This window comes from Branchiostoma lanceolatum, chromosome 7, assembly GCF_035083965.1.
Source record: "Branchiostoma lanceolatum isolate klBraLanc5 chromosome 7, klBraLanc5.hap2, whole genome shotgun sequence".
Taxonomy (NCBI): domain Eukaryota; kingdom Metazoa; phylum Chordata; class Leptocardii; order Amphioxiformes; family Branchiostomatidae; genus Branchiostoma; species Branchiostoma lanceolatum.
In genome coordinates, this window is record NC_089728.1 from 3,188,494 (window position 1) to 3,215,454 (window position 26,961).

The 26,961-nt window shown below is 40.5% G+C and overlaps 1 protein-coding gene across 9 annotated transcripts in view; it reads right to left on the reverse strand.

Moving 5' to 3' along the window:
• Positions 1 to 26,961, reverse strand: part of LOC136438575 (docking protein 5-like) — a 53,142-nt gene that overhangs the window by 6,508 nt on the left and 19,673 nt on the right. For all 9 annotated transcript variants that reach the window (XM_066433436.1, XM_066433430.1, XM_066433434.1 and 6 more), the window contains 6 exons: positions 11,302 to 11,421; positions 8,702 to 8,891; positions 8,028 to 8,169; positions 6,037 to 6,146; positions 4,699 to 4,844; positions 3,184 to 3,378 (listed from right to left, as the gene is read on the reverse strand). In XM_066433436.1, coding sequence (XP_066289533.1) covers positions 3,184 to 3,378; positions 4,699 to 4,844; positions 6,037 to 6,146; positions 8,028 to 8,169; positions 8,702 to 8,891; positions 11,302 to 11,421 — 903 coding nt within the window. The remainder of the gene's footprint in view (positions 1 to 3,183; positions 3,379 to 4,698; positions 4,845 to 6,036; positions 6,147 to 8,027; positions 8,170 to 8,701; positions 8,892 to 11,301; positions 11,422 to 26,961) is intronic.

Genomic DNA, 26,961 nt, shown 5'->3' on the forward strand with positions numbered 1-26,961 from the left:
ATTCATCAAGTCTCTAATCTGCTGGTGTGCCTTCGTTGAACGTTGTATTCTATTCAAGTAACAGAAGATGAATCTACTACCCTCCAAATCAATGTGTGACAGCAGTATCGAATGGAGAAGGAAAAGCTGATGGAACATAACCATCAAGTTTTGCAACATAAAGTCTCCAGGCGTGGCTCAGAATAGCTTTCAAATGTCTCCTTGCAACATTTGAAATAATATCGAGAAGCCCCAGAGAGCCCTTGACCATGGCATTAAATCCAAGTGCCTGCATAGATGGATGTTGAGAGAATGGGAAACTGATATACAATCAGTCACAGCTGTGTGTTGATTAGACTACGGGGAAAAAAGTTGCAGAAAGTCGGAATGAATCAAACCTACAATACAAAAGAAAATGTCATAGAGGTTCTGAGTCTCCATTTTAACCTTCAATCTGCTAATGTAGCCATTCCACGCCAAATTTTCTGTTGGTTATGTTGTTGGGCAGTAGGGCAAAGGTTAAATCAACCAACCACAATCTAAATTGGAGTGCTTCCACAATTTACATTGATTGAAATTGTTCATATTTGCTTCTGGAAAAAAGTCATCCAAAGAGTACAGAATACCAAAATGCATGTCAATATAGGTGAAGCAAGTCGCAGGCTTGCCTTTACAGTAAATACATTTACTTAAGCAGTGGTTTTATTTCATGATAGGAAGTAAAATGTGGGTTTTGCGGTGTCTGAAGTTCGCGGTTGAAACAATTCTGTAGCACAGTAGCATATCACGAAAAACACATTGATCTATTGGCAGTGTTATAATTTTGCTGTAATATGTTACCACAAAAGCAATAAAGTTGCCACAAATATTTCAAGGTTTACAGTACCTGACGTATATAAGGCATTTTGGTCATAAGATCTCAGATCCTTCCAGAAATTACATTATATGAGGGACCTTGAATGAAATTACTTTATTGATCACGAATTACACTCCATATGGACTACAAACGAGGTTAGATGGCGTGGTCTGACTTAGATACCACTGGCCATTGAATGACTACAAACCATATCCAGTCAGTTTACAAGGTATAATGGTGATCTAGATTCCGTTACCAAAGGCTCCGAGAGACTCGGGTCATTCTCAAGGCTAGGCTGCATATTGCCTTTTCTTATTATGGGACTGAAACTAGATAAGATTCTTCCCCGATACGTCTGGTTTTGAACCTTGTATCAATTCAACAAGACACGCTTGAAAAGAAATGTCTAACAGACTCTAACCACAGGGTTACCACAAGAATCATGACCCATGATAAAGATGTTCTGTCATGTTATGCTAAAAGACAAATTTGCATAACGGCAATATGTTTATGATTATCAACAAACATAAAAGGTAATTGGTATTTAGATAACACCAGTCACCTGAAATTTAGAAAGTCACTTTCCAAATTTCAAGTCAGTCAAGTTGAAATCCCAATTTTTCCACTTCTTTCTTCCTTGATGTACATCAAAGTTTTACATACCATTGGAAAGATCATGTTATCTTGAGTATCAGGTTGATTTTTAAAGGTCACAATGTACATATCTATTGAGATATTTGACTTTAAAAATTGCTTATACCGCCAGTGTTCTTGAATCAGCAACATTGATAGATAGTTCTTGAATATTACATCGTAAGTCCAAGGGGGCCTACCTAACCTCCTGGGATTTTGGTTTAAATCCAATTGATTGCCAATTTCTAGTATCTCTGGATGCACCACGGGTTCAATACAGCAATCTGATTTCCCATTTACCAGGCTTGATTGAGAAGCCAGGCTATTTAGCTTATGGCCTTGGAAAAAATGTTGTGTTTTAGCATTTAACCTCCTTGGTTTTAGGTTACCCACCCGACCCTAAGGCCACACCAATTTTAAGGCCACACCAATTTTATTTGTTGCTTCACAGATTTTTTAAGAGAAGAATTGGAGCGACAGGGCGAAAAAAAAATAGAAATAAAATTTTTTGCAAATAGTCTGGGGTAAAGATAAGGGTATACATAATATAAAGAATAAGAGAATTATTCAAGTTTCAGCTTTGCATGGCTCATTTTATGCAATGAACCCGTTTCTTTGATCTAGTACTTTAATTTCAGTAACAAAATTACCTTTTGCCATGTAATATATGGATTAATATATTGAGAAAAAGTTTTAATAAATGAAAAATTACAACTTATGATCAATGTGACCACAGTTGTTAGGTATGTACAGACCTTTATCATCTCTTTTGGTGGCTATTGAGTTTTACAACTGAACAAATAGTAAAATCGTGAGTAAAATTTTTTTGTTGTCAAAATGGGAAAAACAGGACAGGCTATTCCGAGAAGCAACAAATAAAATTGGTGTGGCCTGACAAGAACCTGCAGACACTAGCAATTTTCTTAGGTCGACCCCTGGCAAGGGGCATAATTTTCAATCTGACATGTGAGGGATGAAAATGTTGTAGAATCAGTTTCCAACATGTTAATTCTCCTCATTTCTGTTGCAAAAGTGATATTAACAGACCAGCCAAACCTACATGTAGGTCCCCTTTATGTTGACACCCTGTGTTATGTACTCTCCAAGCAGAGGAGGGGTTCCGGCAAGTTTTTGATGTGTTTTTAGGCGTTTTTGTCGGGCTTTCTACTTTGACATTTTTTTTGTTCCATCCAGTGGGGTTTGATGGGAAGAAAAAAAGACAAAGTAGAAAGCCCGACAAAAATGCCTAAAAACATGTCAAAAACCTGCCGGAACCCCTCCTCTGCTTGGAGAGTAGTGTTATGTAAAAAAATTAGAGAATTCCCACCAACCCATACTTTTTTTAGCAGTGACTAATCAGAAACACAACATAAAGTGTCCTAAGCCTAAGTAAATACATATCACCTGTATTCATGACAACTTAAACAAGGGGTGCCCACCTGTGAGTTTATATAGCTACGGATGTTTCCTTTGTATCACCCTACAACAAACCACCCAGGTCGAGACTTTTAGTTATTCAAATACGTGTATCAACAATTTACACGGGAAACTGACCGGCCAGATAAACAGAAACCCTGAACTATAAGACCACCCAATAAATTCAGCTAACGTAAACTTCCAGACTCTATTCCATGTATGGACTTTTAAGTTTTTTATTATGTTTAAAGACATAATATCAACAATAAAAAACATGAGACAATATGTTTTTTTCATACCTTCTAGCAGGTTTAACCTGCCGAGGTCTGTGAAATGTTCATTCCCGTTGGGGGTGAGCGGTTCGGAGGAGTTGGACTCCCACATGACCCTTTGTTGCTTCCTGGTGACCTCTGCCGGACACTCGTATAAAGCATTGTGTGATGTGGAGGACGAGGTCACACAGTCGACTGGTACCTCGTACGTGTTATCTAGATCTGACGGGTAGAAAAGAAATCAGAGTCAACATTTAGGACAATGACAATGAACCATATTCATGCTTAAGGCCACACCATTTTAATTTCTTGGTTAACAGAATTTTCTAGATTGGAAAATCAACATGAAAACAGAATCTCAGAGGAAAGTTTGTACTTTGGTGCAAACAGTTTCAGGGAGTGAACAGGGTCAGGTGCAAGTTTTCACCCCAGCCTTCTGTTTTCATTATTTTTTTGCTAAAATTAATAAAAAAATCTGTTAACCAAGAAATTAGATTGGTGTGGCCTAAGATGGGCAACATACACTAAGTTAGATAACTGCAATAAAAGACATTCTGTCTAGAGCTACAAAGTCTCTTCCATACCATTGAAACATGTGTCAACCAATTTACAAAGTTTTTCAATTTACATTGCAGCTTTTAGATGACATGATATGTCATATGTTATATCAAGGGATATCTTGACAAGCACAGAGAATCAACACAAAATTTGAGTACATGTATCTGAGATGTATGGCCCATTTCAGGTTTGATAACGGTATCCAACAATATCAATTTAAACAAAATAGAGCATATTTCATTTAAAATGTTGTGATTCTTTTTTTCAAGAAATGTTTTTTCCAAAATTGTCGGGAAAAATACAGTCCTGCGACCTAGAAAGCACTCATCAATAGTCACTTTTCTGCTTTGCTTGAACACAAACTTTGGCATACCTTTGGGACATTCTATCATGGGAGACTGAAACTTTGTGTTTACCAGGGCATGACACTGATACCTTAATCTTCTCCAAAGCAAACAAAGAATTAGTGCAGAGCCATGAGAAGTAATCTCCAAGCAGATCTCCACAGTGCGCCGAAAATCGTATATGCTAGCCAGATAAGCTCCAGTCAGCCAGAGAAGCTCCAGTCTGCTTCTGGAGCTCCTCTGGAGCTTCTCTGGCTAACTGGAGCATCTCTGGCTGACTGGAGCTTCTCTGGCTGACTGGAGCTTCTCTGGCTGACTGGAGCTTCTCTGGCTAGCATATACGATTTTCGGCGCACCGTGGAGATTTGCTTGGAGATTACATGAAAAGAGGAAGTTTGATTTGATTTGACTTTATTTTATTTGACTGTAGGAAAGTACAGCCAGGACTACCCAACTAGCCGAAGGCTATTACAAAGGGTTAGCCCTGGGAACAGTATATTCAAAGTTCAATACAAACTTTCACAAAGTGCGCATGCGTCAAACACACACATAGCGGCGGACACAGAACACAAAGTAAAATTACATCGAAGAAACAAAATTAACAAAAACCATCACATAGGAAGTTGTGATGGGGACCCACCTGTTGCTGGTGTGTAGGTGTGGGGGCTGGTCGGGGAACCGTTTCTGTGGGACCTGGGGTTGGATGATGCTGACGTTGGTACCACGTTTGGCGGGCCTCCAAATCGCACGTTCAGGGCCTCTTCATAGATGTTGTACTCTGGCAAACTGGAGAGGGATGAACGAATGAAAGACCTTTATTGTGAATTCATGCCCCGAGGGGCTAGGTACAGGTCGTCTAACTTAACACATGGAACATAAAAGGACATAAATACAACAAAACAAGCTGTAAACATATAGAGTAGACAAACATGTTATTAAACTAAGCTAGCCCAGTGGTGTCGACTTCCTCTCGCTTCTTTGTACATGTGTCAATGTATGAACAGACAATATTTCTTATACAAGGATTATCCAGGCGTAATAAAAATATGAATTTGTCTGTTGCATTAAGATGTTTGAAATATGGGAATCTTTCTTTGATAAAGTTAAAAAGTACACTTCTTTTGCTATCGTATAATTTACAATCTAGGACGAAATGTTGCTCATCTTCTACTCGATTTAAATAACAATGTTCACAAAGTCTATGTTGAAGAGGCGTGCGGTTGTGCCTTCCTGTTTCGATATACACTCGGCACAAAAAGTTTGGAAATTTGGTAATCTGGGCACTTTTTTTATGTAACCCGCTCGCATAAGCAGGTCTGGTGCTCGTTCCATTAATTTTGAACCATCAAAAGTTTGGTATCATGGGAAAGAAAATTACACACGATTTCCAACAACTTATAAATCATTGAAATTGATGAAGAAACAACGGAAATATGATCAACCAAAGTAAAGTTTCCAAACTTTTTGTGCCAACTTTAGATGTTGTACCGTCTTTCTATGAATGATACCTTGTAATCGTTTTACAATGTGTACCATATTTGTTCAAGATCACATTAAATCAGTCACCAGACCTAGAGCCAGTGCATCACTTTGTACATGTACAACATATTACAGCTACTATGAAGGCATCTCTTTTATTTTTGCCCAACTTCAACGCTTGCTTCAGTTTTGGGGTGTTCAGAGGATGTCATCCATATACTAGTAGTCAAATCTGTCTCGCCTCAAGAACAAAATTTGTAAACACAACAAAAAGTGGGAATCTTTACTCCTTGGTTTGAAAGCTCAATTGATTATTGCCACAGGTTATTCATTTGTTAGTGTATGTACAACTGTATTTTCTTGTTTCATGTTTCTGTTTTATATCTTTTGTTTATCTGAATAAAGTTTGAAAAAAAAAATTTAAAGATAAATAAATAAATAAAAAAATCCGTCTAGGCTTATCTACATAATCTAAAGGGTAACTGGGAAGCCTCCTCACCTGTCCTGACCGATGTAATGGTTGGATGACGACGGCTGGATGTATCTCGTCAGACTGGCCTGTCGACGATGACTGACAGGTGTCTGTCTCTGTCTGGACTCCTGCTGCAACTGGAGTGGATAAATGGTCAGCAACTGGGTTGGAACTGCCAGTCATTAAATAAGACTGACAAGTTACAGTTAACTCAGTAAGAATTGGAGTGTTCTGTCAGTTACATGACCATCTCATACCTCTGTGAAATATAGATTTTTTGTGAATTTCTTGTTTTATCCATCATGGGACTCGATTTATAAAAGCGCTACTTGTTTGTTCAGATACACATTTACCTATGCGTTGTCCATGTAAAATAGAGTCCATTTTTCAAGTACTTTCGTAAGACCAACTTTGGACCTGGGCCAAGCCAACTTTAACATCTTGCCAATCTTTAGGTACATACTCTTCCGCCTCAAATCCCGTCCCTCTACGTTATATTCAAATAATTGCTGACACACACCAAAGCAAGCAAACATACAAACACACAGACCAAAAACAATACCTCCGTTTTCATGGAGGTAACAATGTACATCTCTCTCTCTCTCCAATTTTACGTCTTTTATTCCCTATCATATGGGGGTTGGACGTGCTTGCACATTGATGGGGGAGCCCCATAACTCCTCAGCAAGTGCAAGTCTTTTTTGTAGCAAGAGTTTTTACGGCTGGATGCCCTTCCTAACGCCAACCCAAACCCTACAACATGTGCAAGATAAATCAGTAAGTCAACTCCCTACTGTGTCTATGACATTGCCCTTGAGTGCTGTCATGAAGGATAATTACAGGAACATTACGGGTGCATTACGTCGCAACAGGTTCAACCCTGCTGCGACTAATGGCACAAAGTACGGCTGTCTACACACCATCAGACTACCTTGCCTGGGGCTTCAATCTGGCACCGCTCCAATTTCCTCATCTCCATAAAATTTGCCGGTCCCGAATCAATGGCAAGCTCAGACAGATAAGGGAGATAAGCTTTGTGTCGCCAACATCTAAGCACAGACTGTATAACACTCAAGGACAGGCGCTCAGACCAATAAAAACTGTTAGCGTATCTCAATAGATCTGCAACTAAGAGAAGTAGGGTCTTAATTGACTCTTCTTCCTGTGTGACAGATAACATTGAATCATGCTAGGACAGGTCCCACTCTGAACAAGACAAGAAGTGATGATTTAATTTGCATTCTCATCAAAAATGCAAAAGTAAGTGATAAAGGCAGATTGAGATGCAAATTGTGAAGAAACCAGACTGACAGTGACACAGACAGATTTTTTTGTGGAAAAAATTCACTAGTCAATTCTAGAGACACTTAACCCATTCCAACCTTTACATGAAATATAAAAGGATTTTAGAAAGGACATCTAAGAAATACCAGCATTATGTACCTACTAATTTAAAATTATATTTTTTCAAAGCTCACAGTCAACTTCCGCATTCTCCTGTGCAGAGCCTCACCTGTGGCCCCTAAAACATACCTTGGGGAGCTCTGCTAAACCGGGCTGAGGTTTCCACTTTTGTGGGCATGGCTTCTAACCAATCAGAGAGTAGCCTAAATGTTTTCTTTAGGTGAAGCCGATTCTCTTTAATATTGACTGACAGCTGGTTAGAGGCCATGCCCACAAACAAGTGGAGACCTCAATCGGTTCAATAGAGCCTCACCAAGGTATATTGTATGGGCCCAGGGCTGTCTCCAGGACCCATCCTTCTGTCCCAGGACAGACTTTTGCGCCTTCGGACAAAAAAAATCAACCCTTTCTGTTCCAAAAATATCAATTTCAGGAGATAAAACTGATGAAAATGTATTTTTTGATCTTAAAATGACAGATTCAACAATGAAAATATAAAAAATCAGCTCCCAAACAAAGAGTGGGACGGAAACAAATTTAAAGCTGGAGACAGCCGTGTATGGGCCTCTGGCGAGGCTCTGCGTAGGCGAATGAGACTTCTGTGGACTGCTTACCCTTGCTATTCTCTCCTCCTCTACCCTCATCATCCTCTCCTGAGCCTCAGCGATGGCCAGCGTGGCGTGGTGCACCTTCTGGTAGATGTGCTCCCCCTGTTTGGTGTGCAGGGTGAACAGCCCCTCTCCCGTGTCACACGACCTGAGGACGCACAAAGGTACAAGGTTAAGCAGTCATCCTCAATTGAGGTGAAGCATGGTGCTTTTTTTAGTAGCTAGTGGTAGTGCAATGCGGCTTTGCTACGACTGGCGTTTTTAGCTAAGCACACCGGGTCACCCCTACTCTTCTCATTAAGTGTGTTGGGTCCTTTACATGCAAAGGTTTGATGCTTGAGGCTTAAGCCCCCGAGCTCCCTCATACAAGGGGCCGCTGGCTTTACGTCACCATCCGAAATGACGAATGCAATCTCTTACAACATGTCCGAGCTGAGCCGACCCTAGGATCAAACTCGGGCCCCAGGATCCACAGAATTTGATCCAGATGGCGAAGCAGCGGGGTTGCGTTACCGCTTGCACCAAAAGAACGTGACAAAAACTGCATGTAATACTACATTGTTGAAACAAGCTAAACCACAGTTCCAATTCTCCAAGTATCCTGTTATACCACTTTTGCCTTGCATTCACACAACTGTGGATGCACACCAAGACAAACTTCGTGTCCCCCCAGAACCCACCTTCCAGCCTCGAAAGTGAACCTAGATTGGTCCCTGCCATATCTCCTAAGCGCTGTGAGCGGCCAGGTGACCAGCTTGAGTTTGGGGTTGTGGATGTCCCATAGGTACAGGTTCTCGTGGGTCACCTGCAGCAGGCACTCCCCGAAGATGTCCAGGTTTGGGTTCTGGAGCAGGAACACGTGGAAACGCTCTGCAGCAGGAAAAGTACATAACACGTTACGGAACAATAACTGTTTCTGTATCAAATGCAATGTACATAGAGAATACTACAGTCCAGGTTTGAATTCTGGAGAAGGAACACATGGAAACGCTCTGCAGAAGGAAAAGAACATAACGTTACGTAACAATAACTGGTTCTGTGTGCAATGTACATAGGGAATACTACAGTCCAGGTTTGGGTTCTGGAGCAGGAACACGTGGAAACATTCTGCAGGAGGAAAAGAACATATATTTACTAACAATAACTGTTCTGTATGAAATATGACGTAGATAGAGAATACTACAGTCGACACAGTGTATTTTGTATCACCGAAGGCACCAGTCCCAGAGTGATGTGGAATGCCCAGCGTTGCATTCCTTTTATGTCATACCCACATTTCAATAAAAAGACTTGTTAGAACACCAATTGCAACATCCGAATCTGATGTTCTAATTTTTTAAAAACAGTGCAGGCAATTATTAGTTGGAAGATGAGCTGTGATACAAGTAGCTGAATGATACAAGTAGAAGCCTGTGGTACACACCCCACCATACCAAATGCATAACATAGTGTAAAGTGCTTGCCAAATTTGATTGATCTGAGAGCAAGAAGTAAGATGACAAATCTTATTTCAACCAACAAGGAACATAGTATTACTGAATTGTATTTATGTTAGGCGATCTTCAACCGCAGACATGAACATAGGCTGGTAGCCATCCACCTACACACAATGTCACGTACTTCAACCTAACAAAAGGCTCCTGATGCATAACGTTACCTACACATCTCTCTCTATGCGCACATCTACAACAAATGAACCCTAGCTTTGCCTCCCCGCATTCAAACATGTGTTAAACCTTATAAAGACGAGCCCACATTTCACGAGTTTTGTGATGCATGCGAGAGTGGGTACCCAGGGGGCTTATCTACATTTTCCAGGTCGAACAGATCTGCTGGTACAAGAGTCTTAAAACAAGGTCGTCCATCATCGCCTAGCAACCGTGACCTGTCAGTGCTGCTAACTTTCAATGTGACCTTGGCGGTGCTGAAAGGCCTTCCGCTGAGACGGTTGATGTACGGCCATGATTAGGGGCAGGGGTTCCATTGTGTGGGTCTGCATGGGGGTGGCTGGGTGCTGTTTAGTAAATTTAGGAGAGCTGGCAACATTTCACAGTAAATTCAGAAGGGCTGACAATGCTTAATAATAAATTTAGGAGGACTGACAATGCTGAATGGTAAGTTCAGGAAGGCTGATAATGCTTAATGGTAAATTGTTGTGCATTCCTACATGCACTATGCTAGATTTGGGTATCTCAATCTTATATGTATATGTTTATATATGTATATATGTGTGTACTACCGCACGGCATACATACGCTCATTATTGCCCCATGAGAATCCAAGACTTTCATTTTTCTTTTCGTTTCAAGGCATCCTCATTTGAGGTGAAGTATGATACTTTTTCAAGTATTATTATTCAAGCTGGTGGTAGTGCAATGCGGCTTTAAACATCTGTATTCCTCTTTCTCGACACAAAGACAATGATAGATAAAGTGCATCTGACTACAATCTATTTACATCATAGCTTGAGGTTCAAATCCTCAATTTCCAGTGGTTCATCTGTCATGAGAATTTTCCTGTCAAGAACTTTTATCAGAACATAATTCACGAGAAGGTGAAGGTGAACAACTAAACATGTGATCGGGCGTATACCGAACCGGCCCTGCCGATCTTTGTGATCCTGACCTGCTATTGCCTGATGTTTCATTTTTACTCAGAAAATACTAAAAAGAAATGAAAGAAAACAAAAAAAGGTATCACGAAAATGGTTGACTGGAAAAATATGTCTTCAATCTTAAGAAACTGTTATTCTGCGTGGAAACTGAATAAGACCTATAAAGCCACACCAATTTAATTTCTTGGTTAACAGATTTTTTTTTATTTTAGCACGAGGCCATCATTAAAACAGAAAGATGGGGTGAAAACTTGCACCTGACCCTGTTTGCTCACTCAAGCTGTGTGCACCAAAGTACAAACTTTTCTCTGAGATTCTGTTTTCATGTTGATTTTCCAATCTAGCATTTTTTCAAAAATTCTGTTAACCAAGACATCAAATTGGTGTGGCCTAAGGAGTAAAAGACATGTACAAACATTGTCCCAATGGTCAGAGCCTCACGACTGCCTCTTGCAATACGGATCACTGTCAACCTATTCTATTCCTAGCTAAGTTTAACACAACAATGCCTACAATAACTGAGAACCTGGCCAACAGCCAATACACACTACTAGTCCCATGTTCTTACTTTAACATCCAGTGACTTGCAGCTACATGTAGGTCTCGCTCTACAGTTCCACTCTGGGTCTCATGTTACAGTTCTGGAAAATAGGCTTCAAGTCTTACCATTATGGTCCCTCTGCGCCCCGTTGGTGAGTAGGTCAGGCTCCCCACTCCTGATGCCGTCTGGCCGCGAACAAACACACTCCTGGTACAGCACTTTACACCACTCGTCAGCCTCCAGCTCTGTAAGATCAACAAGGAAACACATCAGTGCACAATCCTAGTACAGCACTATTGAACAATATTGTATCACCTAACAAACATGTAGTGTACTGTCAGGGCTGTCTCCAGGACCCGTCCTTACGTCCCAGGACGGAAATTTGCTTCTTGGGACAGAAAAAAATTCAACCCTTTCCGTCCCAAAATAATCCGTCCGTATTTGGGGTGTAAACTTGCACCTGACCCTGTTCACTCCTTCTTCTGAGATTCTGTTTTCATGTTGACTTTCCAATCTAGCATTTTTTCAAAAATTCTGTTAACCAAGATATTAAAATGGTGTGGCCTTAGATGTAGAACAAGGTCAGATTCTTGTTTGATTCATTTGAAAGCTTTTTAAACTGCAGTGACTTGTATTTCATCATCAGTTATTGCCTCAACTAACAGACAAGGACCATCTACTCAACCAAGTCCATCAAGGACTGATCATATCACATGAATCTTCTTTTTTTTCATTTCCTTGCTTAAGTGACTTTTCTGCTAGAGGGCTGGAAACTTGAGAGGGTTTCAATATCCTCTGGAATGATAAGAATCAAGGCCCATCCAGTCCTCGGGTGTTAATGTTATTTCCAAAACAATTAGATAGGTCTTTAAGAGCTCAGGTGCAACAATGCGTTAATGCTGGGCCTTTAGGCCACACCAATTTAATTTCTTGGTTAACAGATTTTTTTTTAATTTTAGCACAAGGACATCATTAAAACAGAAGGCTGGGGTGAATACTTGCACCTGACCCTGTTCACTTCCTGAAATTGTGTGCACCAAAGTACAAACTTTCCTCTGAGATTCTTTTTTCATGTTGATTTTCCAATCTAGCATTTTTTCAAAAATTCTGTTAACCAAGAAATTAAATTGGTGTGGCCTAAGATACATAGATTCCACAGCTGCATTTAGAGTCCATAGTTTTACGTGACTGATAATATATTCTAGACCAAAATCCGTCGCAATAAACCAATGCAGTACCATCTCAACTAGTTATCACTCCTGATCGACTTTTCAAAAGACTTCTAGTACTTGTGTCGATGAGATAACCCCAATATGATCTTTGATGTCTCATCTACTATACGGAGGAGGCCATTCCGCCATGATTAATGTGCTGACTGTCTCCCTGTCGTGTTTTCCACAAGTTTGGCATTCCAAGACTTAAGACCAAATGAAAGATCTTGTGACCTCCACGAGCGAGTCCTCGTTTATTACCTGCCCTGACCATCATGCTCTGACACACTGTTACATAGCGCCTGTCAGCAACAAATCAGCTCTTCCCTGACAGATGGGGCCACATATACAAAGTAGGTTAGTGCAAAGCAATAGATAGTGGTCTACTTTGGTACTACACATCACCTTTGGCCTGCAATATATTACATCCTCGGGGTTGCCCTTGGATGGGATTGCTCCAATCATACACTTTCAATCGACTACCCTGGGACGTGAGCATTGCTCCCGTAGTCCCTGCTCTCTAGGTCAAATATCTTTTACTAGCCATCCAAAACTCTTTCAAACGTAGGGAAATAAGACCAAAATACTCCAGACATCTTGACTTAACATCTTACACAGATACAACTAGACCACAGCCATTGCCAGAGGTAAAAGCTTATGGATACACTCTCTACTTCTCTTATCTTTCGCTTCATTCTCCGAGGGTTTCGGGGAGCCTGGTCCCGGAGGGCCGAGGGTTGATTGGAAATCTAGTGGCACGTTGCGGTGCCTGAACACGCCTGTGGAAACCGGCCGATAGCAGTCCACAATCCCATTACGCTGGAAACCAGCCGCTATTACTAATGCCTGTCACGACGGCGGCGCTGCAACAGGTGAGGCCGGGAGATAGTGCTGCATCCACCTGGGTATGGGATTATCCGGGCGGGGCTGCGCAGAATACAGGAAACAAAATGATGGCTTTCACCGCTTTCACTCTGATTGATTTTCCAATATTTCAACTTTTTAGCTCTCGTCTAGTGGGTCCTCCGAGAAAGATGACATGAATTCTACGATTACAGCCCCATGTTCAGACAGCCCTATCTTCCGACAGCCCAATGTTCCCAACAGCCCTATGTTCCAACTTCCAACACACCCCTATTTTCCTGATCCCCCTATGTTCGGACATACCCTAACCATAACCCAAACCCCAGGAATGTCAGAACAAGGAGCTTTCACTAACTTTAATAACCATTGAACTTGCAAGGAAAAAGCAATTGAAAGACTCAGAAAGAGAATTGATTCATTCTGTTGGATTCTAAACGCTACGTATTTGTGATTATTTCTACCAGTAACATTTAGTTACTGTACTAGAACAACAGTAGCTAATTGAACTATTGGCATAAACTTTGTCTTGAATTAATCTTCTTTTTAAAGACTACTTCAAGACATCCTAAATTGTCTTTGCCTCATTAACATATCTATTCAGAGTTTTGGTATAAAACCTGGTGTTCTCAGTCCTATCATTAGTCACTGACGAAAGACAGTGGATACTGTCTGAAACGTCTGACTGTTTCAAAATCTTATCCAGTTGCTTGAGTAATTATTTTTGGCGTATTATTTCTACAGTTGCTTGTTGTTTCTATGTATTTTCTAAACCCTTGCTATGTCGCTAGCCTCCTTATGTAAGTTGGATGGTTGCACCTTTCCATCCGTTCTTGTTACCATTTATCAAGAGAAACTGCCTCGGACCATTTTCAAGGACCACTAAATAATGTAACAGACAAGCTGCACCACTGTCCCATTTGCAGACACATAAATCTGTCTAGGACGACACCACACTCCTTCCAGCCATGTCTGAATGACATCGCCACTACATCACAGCGTACTCGCCATAGCACAATCAGGCACAACAAGACTTGACAAATTAACATCCGACAATTTCTAATTGATTCATAGTCTTCTGTAAATTGTGAAACGTTTGGCAGTGGTTTTATTAACACAGTTTTTGTGGTGACAACGTACCCCTGAAATTGACTGTGCTTTACAGTTTTTTTTAATCACAACAGTACTACCGAATTGTTTCAACTGCAAATTTGAAACATTGCAAAAACTTCTTCTATCGCGACATAAAACCACCTTGAAAGTAAATATACGTTTACAGTCTTCACTGATACTCCAAAGTCATGAAAATCCTTTGACGCATATCTTCAATACAGCTACAACTAGAAGCCTTCTGGTTACTTTCTACCCATCCTTCACAGGGTGAGTAAACCGTAGGCCACTGGCTTTTCTCAAATACCCTTTACCTCAAAAACTGGCGGCAAACTTTTAATGGGAATACAGGCGTAAGAGGATGATGAATGCCTCTTCCGCTGGCAGAGGCCATTCCACTTTCCTTGGAACAATTTGGCCTTGGCGGAATCCCTGATCTTTAGGGTTCTTCCTCCTATTGAAGTTGATGGGCTGTGTCATCCATCAGGGAGGTATCTCTTCAATACGCCGACATCACAGGCAGACTTACCCCGATCCCATCAGACGAGATGGAGGAATTATGCCTCCCTGGATTGAGTGCAACAACCTTTTCTCTGGAGGTACTGCGAATCTTAATGAACTGGTCTTTGAAGCACTAACAGATTTCGAAACAAATGTAGCGTCTACTCTCATAATACCGCCACTGACCATAATGTGGCCTTAAAAACGTTTTAAAATTTGCGATGTTCTGTTTCTGTTATTAGCATGACTAGAGAGCCAATAAAACAGACAGCATAAATGGCAAAGGTAAGCTATGACATGGGCAGTAACTGGAGAAAAATTATGGGTTGCGCCTTCACTAAATTGGCATTACTTGAGAAATTACCATAACTATAACCACCCTGTAATTCTTGATTTGTTAACGGTAACATAATTTTAGCTACTTTAACGGTCACTAGTCAACCCCTAAAATTTCATCATCTCAAATATTTTGATACTAACATTTGAGACAATAATGTTTGTTCCTACTGTTAAAATTACCAACCGCAAGATCAAGACTTACAGTACCTTCTTCTGTGGCTAATCATTCAGCCTGTACTGGGCGATAAAGCACCTTACTGTTTACAAAGCATGGGGAGACAAACCCTCTTTTCAACAGTAACCGAGAAGAATAAATTTGCAGGCACACAGGAATACTAAAAGCATCTTGCCGTATTCCCAGAACTCTTGCAAGAATCGATAATTAGATGAAATAGCGCCCCTTCAAGTATATCTGCTACGAAACTGTCAATCCCAAACTCGTGATTTGAACCTCTGAGAGGTGCATGTATTTACATCAATGCATTTTGCCAAGTATTCCCCAATTAGTGGAGAAGGTTGCAATCAATCTTGGCACCTTGGTTGAATTATTCTGGAATGAAAGCCTTAGCATTCATACCTTAAAGGGGCATATTGTGACATGAACATAAAACAAAATTCTTTGTCTTTGATTATTTTTCTACATCATTAGTTGAATCTACCTTATTACACTGCACAGCAATATTCATCACATACGGATGCGACTTTGTAGTGTCGTGCGAACGTCTTGAAAAAAATCATATACGCAATCCCCCCCGCCGCTTGAATTGGCCGCCATCTTGTCCAACATTCCGACGAACCACCGAACACTCGATCGAACGCCCGACGTTCTGAAGTTTGGTCACTTGTGGTGATTTTCCTGTGACGCTCGAACTCCGACCATAACGGTCGATTCGGATTTTTCGTAGCGTTCTACCCTGGCTTATTTGCATATTAACTTGCGGGACGCAAGTTAAAATGTAAATGAACCAGATTTTACACGTTTTGCGTTTTTCGTCGTTTATAAATGTGACAAAATGACGGGATTATGTTGGAAATAAGTAACAAATAAGTTACAAATGTGAATCTTACTGTAGATCTTTCAAATTCTTACTATTTGTAGTTTTTGCCCACCAGATTCTACAATATGCCCCTTTAATAGAATTTGATACTGGAACTAATTTACTGTTTTGTCTCTGTTCAGTTGATTTCAATTATTTACAGCCAGGACATGTGACCAAGTAACTTGCAGCACTAATATGATTAAGAATAGTGGAACAGCCTTATTTACTAAATTCCTTAGCATGGCTCTGATCTCATTTCAACAATATGCCTTGTCTTACATATATAACATGGATGTTCTGAAAGATAATGTTACGTCACAAGCTTAAGCCACACCAATTTGATTTCTTGGTTAACAGATTTTTTTTTAATTTTAGCACAAGGACATCATTGGAACAGAAGGCTGGGGTTAAAACTTGCATCTGGCCCTGTTCACTCCCTGAATCTGTGTGCACCAAAGTACAAACTTTCCTCTGCGATTCTTTTGTTCATGTTGATTTTCCAATCTAGCATTTTTTCAAATGGAATATAGTTGTCTAGAACGTTAAATCATTCAAGCACACTATAGTTTTACTTTTAGTGCGAAAAGTAAATTGAATCATGGTTATTACATATCTAGATCTTTCCAAATAACTTACTTAGTGCCGGATTACCAAGAACTTAATCAGGATATAAAAGTAAAGTAGAACCTTTATATGACTGAACTTTGTACTTGGTGGTGCTGAGGAAGCTCACACTTAACCGCATTTACACATACTCTGCTGCTAGTAATGTCATCAAAGTAGGGCACGTTTTGTTCTAATTAAGAAATATAGATGATGTGGGGACGGATTCTGGCACATAATATAATCTCCTCTTCACGCAATCTAATAAGCTCAAGATTCTTCCGTGCCAATAAAACTTCTTGCCGGAATACAATTAACATCCATGTCAATGATTCCAGTAAACAAAGATTAAGGGCTCTTTTGCTCCAATGAAACTAGAAAATGCCAATCACTCTTGGGGTCGTAAAAACACGGTATATGGAAGGATTTTATTGCAATTGAACCTTCGTTTCTTATAAGCTAAAAGATATATTTTAGCTATAAAGAAGAAAAGAAAAATATGAATGAAAGCTGTTCTCTATATTCTACTAATGTTTCTGCAAGTTAAGTTCACTAATTGCAATATAATGGCAATGCAGCTGTAGATGCAATCAAGTGTAAATGCTCTGTCTTCCTTTTCTATTGTAAATATGACTCTCGACTTCACTGGAAATAGATACAGAATGCTGCACAGGGTCTGTGCTGGAACCACATTTTAGCAAAATTAAGGGTAGACCAGACAAAATCATGGTAGGGTGAAGTTATTTACATCAACTGTTTAGATAGATCCGTAAATAGTTTCATCAGGTTGGCGAATGACTGAATAGCAAGGTTCTTTTATTCACAACCAAGTATTTTACAAGAGCCGACGTTTCGACGACTGTCTGTCATCTTCATCAGTCAGTATTGCCCTGATGAAGATGACAGATAGTCATCCAAACGTCAGCTCTTGTAAAATACTTGGTTGTGAATAAAAGAACCTTGCTTTTCTGTTTAGATATACATCTCAGCACCAAGGACATCGCTAATAGGCTAATAGGCCTTGACGGTTCTTCAGTTCCTTCACTGATTATGCATGATTTACAAATTATATGTAAACCACGCATATACAGTGAAGGAACTAAAGAATCATCAATCCCAGAAAAGCCTATTAGCGATGTCCTTGGTGCTGAAGTGTAGTACTTAAACGCCCATCCTTCACAGTAAACTGTTCTGCACAATGAAGATACATGATGTTTAAGCTACCTAGACCTTGAAACAAGCTGGGCTACTAATGGGGATTTGTTTGGCATTGAAACGAATGGTTCTCGTACTGTCTGTGCAACTGTGCTACTTTAGAATCTAGTTTACGTCCCACTGTGAGATAGGATCCGAGAGTGCATCCTACAAATCTTTGTCCACAAACCTACATGATTTGTAGGACAGCTGAACGTTTACTTATAGGTTTGTCACCTTTGTTTGAATGTCGGACTCTTGGATTCTATCTCACGGTGGGAGGTAAACTAGATTCTAAGGCTGCACAGTTGTAGAGACAGTATAAGATTGATTCATTCCAATGCCAACTTCCCATTAGAAACCCAGCTTGTTTCAAGGTCTACCTTGGCAAACCATCAGAACTGAAATATTACTAGCACTTTTTACTGTTATGTACTGAAAATCTAAATGACAGTAGCTGATCTGTAAGTATTCAGTAAATGTTCAGTAAATCATAAGTAAATTTTTTTTTTGAATGCTGACAAAGACACAAAGACAATGCATCTCGTGGACTGCCTACATTGAGAAGTTAGAGTACTCTCCAAGCAGAGGAGGGGTTCTGGCTGGTTTTTGACATGTTTTTAGGCGTTTTTTTGGGCTTTCTACTTTGTCATTTTTTGTGTAAATGACAAAGTAGAAAGCCCGACAAAAACGCCTAAAAACATGTCAAAAACCAGCCGGAACCCCTCCTCTGCTTGGAGAGTAAAGTTAGAGGTCATCCTTGAAATGTTCAAACAAGCCCTGGAGAAAACAAATCACATACTTTTCATCAAGGACAAATCAGATCTTCTTGAAGTAGGTCAAAGGTAGCATCCACATCTATCAAAGATATACTTCGACTGCACAAACATAAGCCGTGAGATAACAAACTACATAGGAATGTATAATACATCAAAAGACAAATCAGATCTTCTTGAAGTAGGTCAAAGGTGACATCCACATCTATCAAAGATGCGCTTCCATTACAGAGACAATAGCACATTGATATCATGCTATTTGTATTGATCTTATACCTCTGGAGTCTGGAGATCAATGACCTATTTAATCTCCTTTCATATCTTATACATTTTCCAGCAACATAAGCCCACACCAATTTAATTTCTTGGTTTTCAGAATTTTAAAATAAATGCAAGATTGGAAAATCAACATGAAAACAGAATCTCAGAGGAAAGTTTGTACTTTGGTGCACACAGTTTCAGGGAGTGAACAGGGTCAGGTGCAAGTTTTCACCCCAGCCTTCTGTTTTAATGATGTTAAATTGGTGTGGCCTTATACGATTTCTGTCTGCTCTAACATGCTTACCAATGTTGTGGAAATGGTGATAGGTTGACAAAGCAATAAAATAGACAGGGAAGGTGGGGTAGATGCCATATAGGTCAGAGGTGGTTCCCCTCTTTTGCCACTGGTAAAGGATACACAAAGGATTATTACAGGTTTGCGTAGCAAAACCTTTGTTTTGTTGGATCCGTCAACATGTGTGGTGGCCGCCATCTTTAATTGTGACGTCACAGGGTCGCCATACCATTTTATTGGGAGGAGTGTTTTTTGGGGTCGCTAGCACTGGAACTGAGATTAAACCAGAGTACTGAAATTTAACCAGACTGAAACAATGTTGGCCATAACTGTAAATGCATTTAAGTTCGCGTAGTTTTCATTTCGCGCTAAGGCGAAAATGGAGTGTTCGCTGTGGTTTTAAGTTTGCGGCAGGGCTATAGTCACATATACTGCTACCGTATTGGACAAAAATATTCGTGGTGATTTTAAGTTTGCGGTGAAACGGTCGCTAGAAAGCCGCGAACATAAAATCACCGCAAATATTTCTGCATTTACAGTACTTGTTCCATCTGTTGCCCTCAGGGCCATTGATGTTTCTCTCAGCATCAATCATAGCGGACGCAGGACACAGGTAGACAACCTTTCACCAGTGAGATATGACAAGCCCTGTACATCAGGGACGCAGATGTGGGGTTGTCTACTCTCCAAGCAGAGGTTGAATGGGCAGATCGTCACCGTTTTATCATATGCCGTCATTTTTTGTCGCTAGCCCATTTAGAATGGGCTAGCGACAAAAAATGACGGCATATGATAAAACGGTGACGATCTGCCCATTCAACCTCTGCTTGGAGAGTAGGGTTGTCTGCTAACGGCCGACGCGGGCCCGTTATTGTGATGGCAAGATCATCTTTGTTGGTCCCAGCTGAAATTGCTGTGCATTTATCTCAGCTTGTGATGCCCCAAAGAATAGCTAATGAGCGATAGGACAGATATCACAGGTGGTTTTCAGTGTGCCTTCAGTTTTTGGGATGGAAAGAGAACTGCTATTTCATATCAAAGAATAGCTAATGAGTGATAGGACAGATGCTGTAAATGCAGAAATGTTCGCAGTGGTTTTAAGTTTGTGGTTTTTGCGGTAAGGTCTTCACCGCAAACTTTAAACCACCGCAAAGTTTTTTTCCCTCCTACCCCCATGTTCACTATTGTCTCAAACGTGAACTTAAAACCACTGCGAACACTCCATTTTTTCCCTACAGCGAAATTAAAACCATGCAAAGTTAAGTGCATTCAGAGTATCACAGGTGGTTCTCCATGTGCCGTCAGTTTTTGGAATGGAAAGAGAACTGCTATTTCATATATATAATTCACATTCATGTTTTACACAGAAAAGTAATGTACTTCCGAAAATAGTTTCATCAGGTCGGTAGAACATAGGATATTTGGAGTTTCTTTTATACAACCAGACATCGGAAAGTGAGATTACCTTGTTGTGTAAAAGAAACTCCAAATATCCAAAAAATAATGTGGCCTATACAATGGTAACAGTGACAGGATCACAAATAGGTTTTGCCCTGTAATGACCAAGGCTTTACTAAAAAAAATTGCAAGTGTTGAAAATGCTTTTCCACAGGTCACATGGATTGCATGACATGATGCTAAACATGCTAAAATGGTCATCTGTAGGAGAATGACCAGTCCAATAAAAACGACACAGACAAAACCTTACATTCATGACCCCAACTACAACACAGAATTGGTTCAACATAATGAGGATGGACCGCCAGGACAATAAGACAGATCACTGGTGAAGCAAGTAATGAAGGAAGTTGATTGGCAAGATGCTATCTGTGAATGAAGTAGCAGAGGGAAGTCGTTACTTAGGAGATTATGTGAACATGCGGTTCAGTGAGCTTCTGTGTACTAAAAATTGCCCTATTTTAAACAAAAACACCTGATTTTTCACAATAAAACCTTTGGAGTGGATGTTCTTAAAAGTCATAATCTCCACACCATTTCATCCCAGCAAGACAGAAATACTGGTAAGAAATAGATGCCATTACTTCTTATCACACACCACACTAATTATCCCGATCCCTCGGTGACAAAAATTGAAACAATGGTGCATGTCTAATGAAGGCAGAGTCCATATGTTTTCAAACAGATTATCTTATCTTTCCTCTGCATCCGTCAACTCATTAAATCAGACACCAAAAATATACTGCTCTGTCCTCCCTATACATTAGCCTGGATGTCAGACCCCCAAACTCTGAAATATCTATCCCACACTATAGATATTTTAGAGTTTGGGGGTCCAGGCTACCTATACATGGGCTTTTGCTATATATTCATATACAGCTGAGCTAGCTATAGTTCCAATTGTTTGGCATGTCCTTGGACCAAGTCAGATTCAGCCAGACTTATTGACTCCTGAAACATTCGGCCAGGACTATGATGATTGTGTAACGCCAGTTTATACATACATATACACATAGTGTTGTTTATGTCTGCGACGCTTTAAAGGTCAATCATGTAACATTTCATGAGATTTCATGGAAACAACATGTACGTACAACCTATTTTCTTTAGCACATTTGAATCATCATTTTGCATTCTTGGTAGTACTTGTAAACTGTGCAAAAACAACATCCACTGAGTTTCTGAAACCATCACAAAATAGCCCCTCCCAACAACACATGTCCACCGTCCGGTAGTTTGTTGATAGGTTGATTCGCATTCGATACTTCTGCCAGCTCTGGTGCTTTTGCAATATTTTTCTTAAAACCAAATACATGGACCTGGCATATTTTGAACAACTTGTCACACACTGGTACATCTCATCATCATGCACAATGCATTTCTGAATACATGTGTACCTACTTTTTGGACCTCACATTTTTTATTTATTTATTTATTTATTTCAACTTCGTTATGATACAATGTATAACAACAGGACAAAAGAAACAGGATGGATCTTTTCTCAAGCTTCTGTCCAACATAAAATAAAATAAAACTATATATACAATGTATATAATGATGACGATATATAATACATTTATGATATATATACAAATGTATACATCAATATAAATATATATGATGATGATATATACAAAGTAAATTCTTTTGCAATTGAAAAAGCAAGGTTGAATTTTGGCTGAAAAATAAGTGAGCCTCATGGGACATGCGACTACAAGTTGACCTTGTTGATGGACAAGCATGAAGGATTACCTGACTGAGTGACACTATCTGCCTCATTTGCTGGTATGACAGACGGCTTACTTAATCTTCATGTTTTAATCCAGTCACTCATTTGCCTTGGCAGACTCCCATGTGAACGGTGCGTTCCCTCGCTATGAATTTGTTTTTTACCAGGGCTGTCTCCAGCTTTGAATTTTTTTCCGTTCCACTTCCACTCATTGTTTGAGTGCTGATGTTTTCAATATTTGGTGGTAAATTGGTCATTTTAAGCTTACGAAGATACATTTTCATCAATTTCATGTTGTAAAGTTAACTGAATTTTGGGACGGACAGGGTTGAATGTTTTTCCGACCCAACAAACAAATTTCTGTCCCGGGACGGAGGGACGGGTCCTGGAGACAGCCCTGGTTATACATGTAGATAACTTTCTTGTACCACAAAAGTACTTTTTTTTTTTTAACTACCGAAGCTAAAGGAATCAGATTAGGGTGCCTCCAAATGTCACGTAAAATTGGATGTCTACCACTGGGGAAAAGCTGGTCTAGAATTAGCATCCTCACATTCTCCAAAATCCTCCCTTAATACCCCTCACCGTAGCCTTTACCAAACAATTTTGATAAGGGACGTCGGTCTGCCTCCAAACACAAATTGAATCAATGGCTTTCATCTGAAAAGATGGAAAGTCTCATGATATTTTGTCAGACAACAGCTGACCGGCCGCCCAGTCAGGGCTTCGGCTCTTTCCAGGAACTTGGATCAGCACGCTGGGCAGACTTTTAATTTGTTTTGGAATCAGTACTACAAAGTTTCTGTGTGCACTTTGCGAAAGCAGCTTTTCCAAAGGAAATAACTTCAAATGCCTCGCGGTGATCGCACCCAAGGAGGATTAGGGTACTTGGACAGCTTACGGCTACCACAGACAGTTAACCTTTGTCAGTGAAGGCTTTCTATCAGGCTACGTCTTTGAAAATCCATTTTCTCAAAACGAATCAAAGGCTATGGAACAGATTTACCACCACATGATAGAAGTCTAGAAGTCCAGACACAAGCGGATGTTTTATGACTTCTACGCTTTCTTCCTAGTTTCTTTTTTATTGAATGTCAAGAAATGTCACTGTATTTAAGTAGAACTCCCTCCGAATATTGGCTGCTGGAGATCTAGAGAACATCATTTGACTTCTGTGACATAATCTTAATTTGAATCTACCAGAGAAAAGCCATGGACTCTGCAGACAATGGCCATCATGACTGTAGGTCCCATCATGGGGAGTTTGCTCTCATTTCTGTACAAATCTCCGTAGAGGACATCATGCATGGTTAAAGGGATAACCTGCCTGCTATATCTAACAAGATTACTGCCATGCACGAGCCAGTTGGGGTCAGCTGTTGCCAAGCTGTGTCATACCAGGGACAGTAAAACTCAATAGCCTCCATAGCAGGCTCTAACCGGCCTTTTTGGGGGGCTAAATAATACACTTTTTGCAGCCAGCCCGTAACCATCAGCCACACTATAACTATCTTGCAGGTAAGATACCTATTCTCCAAGCTGAGGTAATGTTAGGGGGATAGTATAGTAGCGGCCACAATTTTTGAGCAAAGCAGAGCTTACGTTCAACTAGTAGTGGCTGCAATTTTTTGAGTCTGCCTCCCTTCAGACTAGGGCTGTCTCCAGCTTTAAATATCATTCCCTCCCACTCATAGCTTGGGAGCCGATTTTTAAATTTTCATTGTTGAATTTGTCATTTTAAGCTTTAAAAAATACATTTTCATAAGTATTATATCATGAAATTGATATTTTTGGGATGGAAGGGGTTGAATTTTTTTCCGTCCCAGCAAGCAAATGTCCCCCCCCCCCTGACCATAACCTCTGCTTGGAGCACAGGTAATACCCACAACTTCGTCATGTGCCCTGTAAACCTAATGATGCAGGAAATGGTGCAGGTTGCCAAATGAAGGGAATGACTCTAATTAAACCCAGGTTTTACACCCTCACGCCAAAGCCTATCGGCAACTAGCCGAGGTCCACTTTATATTTACGATGTTTTTATTTCCTAGATCATTTCGCATGGTGTTGACCTGCCCCGCCGGTGGAATGAAATGTCTGTTTCCACATGAAGGTGACAAATGATTCAATTTTTGTCAAGTCAGAGGTCACAGGATAAAGAACACTTCCTAGGGTATAATTGGGCCAGGCTGTGTGGTGTGGAATATTGATTTTGCGAAAGAACATCTATGCACTATAAAAAAGTGTCCTAAACCTTTGTGTTCTATACAAGGATATTTATTTACGCCAGTAAAAGATGTTGAAATCAGAGAGAAGTCCTCAACTATCCATGCCAGTTTTTACTGGCATTTAAGCATATCACAACACAACCAAGGTGTCAGAAATGACATGATCATGACTGTCAGATCGAAACGACTTTCTTTACATGGCAATAATCTCCACCAGATGTATGACTCCAGCTTGTTCTTGTCCCTCTTTATATTGCATTTTGTTTGTTTTTCAATTCAGGAGGAGCAGTTTTTTCAATGGATGTCTTTAATACTCTCTTTCAAACTATGTATGAACTCTTGCTTTGTTGTGTGTTTTCTGTGCATTTATGTGTTTCCTCGAGTCAAGTGGTACAGCTTTTGACTGGTAGTAAGCAGCTAAACATCATTAGTCACATCAGAAGTCTCCTCACAGATGCAAACTGAAAGCCTACATTTTCCAAAAGCTATTCTCCCTGCATATGGCTATAGATCATCATTAAATCATTTTATGTGGTTAACAAGATACCCTACAGTCTCTGTATAAACAATATTAGGATGTGCCACATTACTACAACAATAGAGAGGTGTGAGGTGATGGCCATTTTATAGACTGAGGAATAGACTCTGGCTGATGCCTGAGAGATGATAAGAAGATACAGGAAATTAGGACTGGAGACAGTGGGCATCTCGGCCACAAGGTCATCTGGAACATGACCTAACTAAACCCTCCCCACAACACAAAGGAGACAGGGAGGGTCTGGGAAAGATCCTCTTTGTACCATTCCGTGTCAAACAGGGTCAGACAAGCCAGATTCCAGGGACAATGATGGAATGTTTGGCAGATTTTTGTAATTGCTGAATATTAGTGAGGACTGAAAGTCTTCTCTGGCACCCCCAGGGATGCAGAAGGACATAATGAGAACCAGTCATAGGTGGCCTGTAGGGCAGCCCAGAAAACACACTATGGGCAACAGTAGGGATCAGATTTCACCGCTGGAACCAATTAAAGTCTAGCCCAGCTCAGGCCCACCTCTACCTCCCCTGAGGCCACTTGGGAGAGGAGGGGCAGAGGGCGTGAAATCAGGGCACAAGTCCTAAAACAAACATTCCCTGTCTCCAAATCCTGCTGGGATTCCGCCTGCTGGGAGGGGACTCCTGAAGTGTCCGGGATACAGTTTCAGCAGAACCAGAGTTTGTTGTGGCTCATGTTTGGGTGATGGGTAAACCGCCAAGCCAAAACCAACCCAGCATGCCAGCCCCCCTCCCACACCCTACTAGCATTCCTCCAACAATTCCACAGATAAAGAGGAGCCAGAGATTCGGAGGACAATTGGTAATGGGACTTAGAATCCTCCTTTAGGGATTACCACCCCAGTTGTTCTGGTCTTCTTCATCCTGCCTAGTTACTAGGCACCACATGTAACTACAGGGGATTATCCAGTAACAACTCAAGGGTGGGTTGCAAATACTGGAGAGAGGAAGTGTCACACAGTGTATTTACATACTGTGGCTTGTTCAGTGTATTCCTTTTGCAACATGATAGACAGAAGTTGTTATAAGCATATTTCAAATCTTTAAGCTTTTGCTGATATGAGCTTGTTGAACTACGCAATTGGGGAAGGCAAAGTGTTACAATACTCAATACACAAGTGGACTTATTACCGTCGCCAAGAAGGTTATATGTCTGTATGGTTTAGCATCTGTATGTATGCTTGTATGGTTTAGCAGCATAACTCAAGAAGCTCAGAGGCTAGATTGTCGTGAAATTTGGTACAGTATGCAGCTTTGGTATGCAGTCTTATATCCTATCCAAGAAATGATTAGAATTTTAGCCCCCTGGCGGTCATCCTTGGAACTGCAGTGGAACATCCGATTTTCATGTCTCATGCCAGATCTGGACAAGCTACAGTCACAAGTTTTAGGGTGTTAGATAAAGTCGGCTCTTGCCTCTACAGGGCCCTCTACAGTTGGTTCTGTATAAGTGCAAAACTTTCACAGCTGGATCCACTGTATTAGCAGCCTCTTGAGTCATGCTGACAAGTGGTAATGGTAATTTCATGTTCAGAAGGATCGCATCTCAGGTCCAGCCTCAGATGCGGTCCATCTGGTTTAATAAACATGAAGGCCTGGGAAACTGTCCAACACTTTGGGGAAGTTCCTG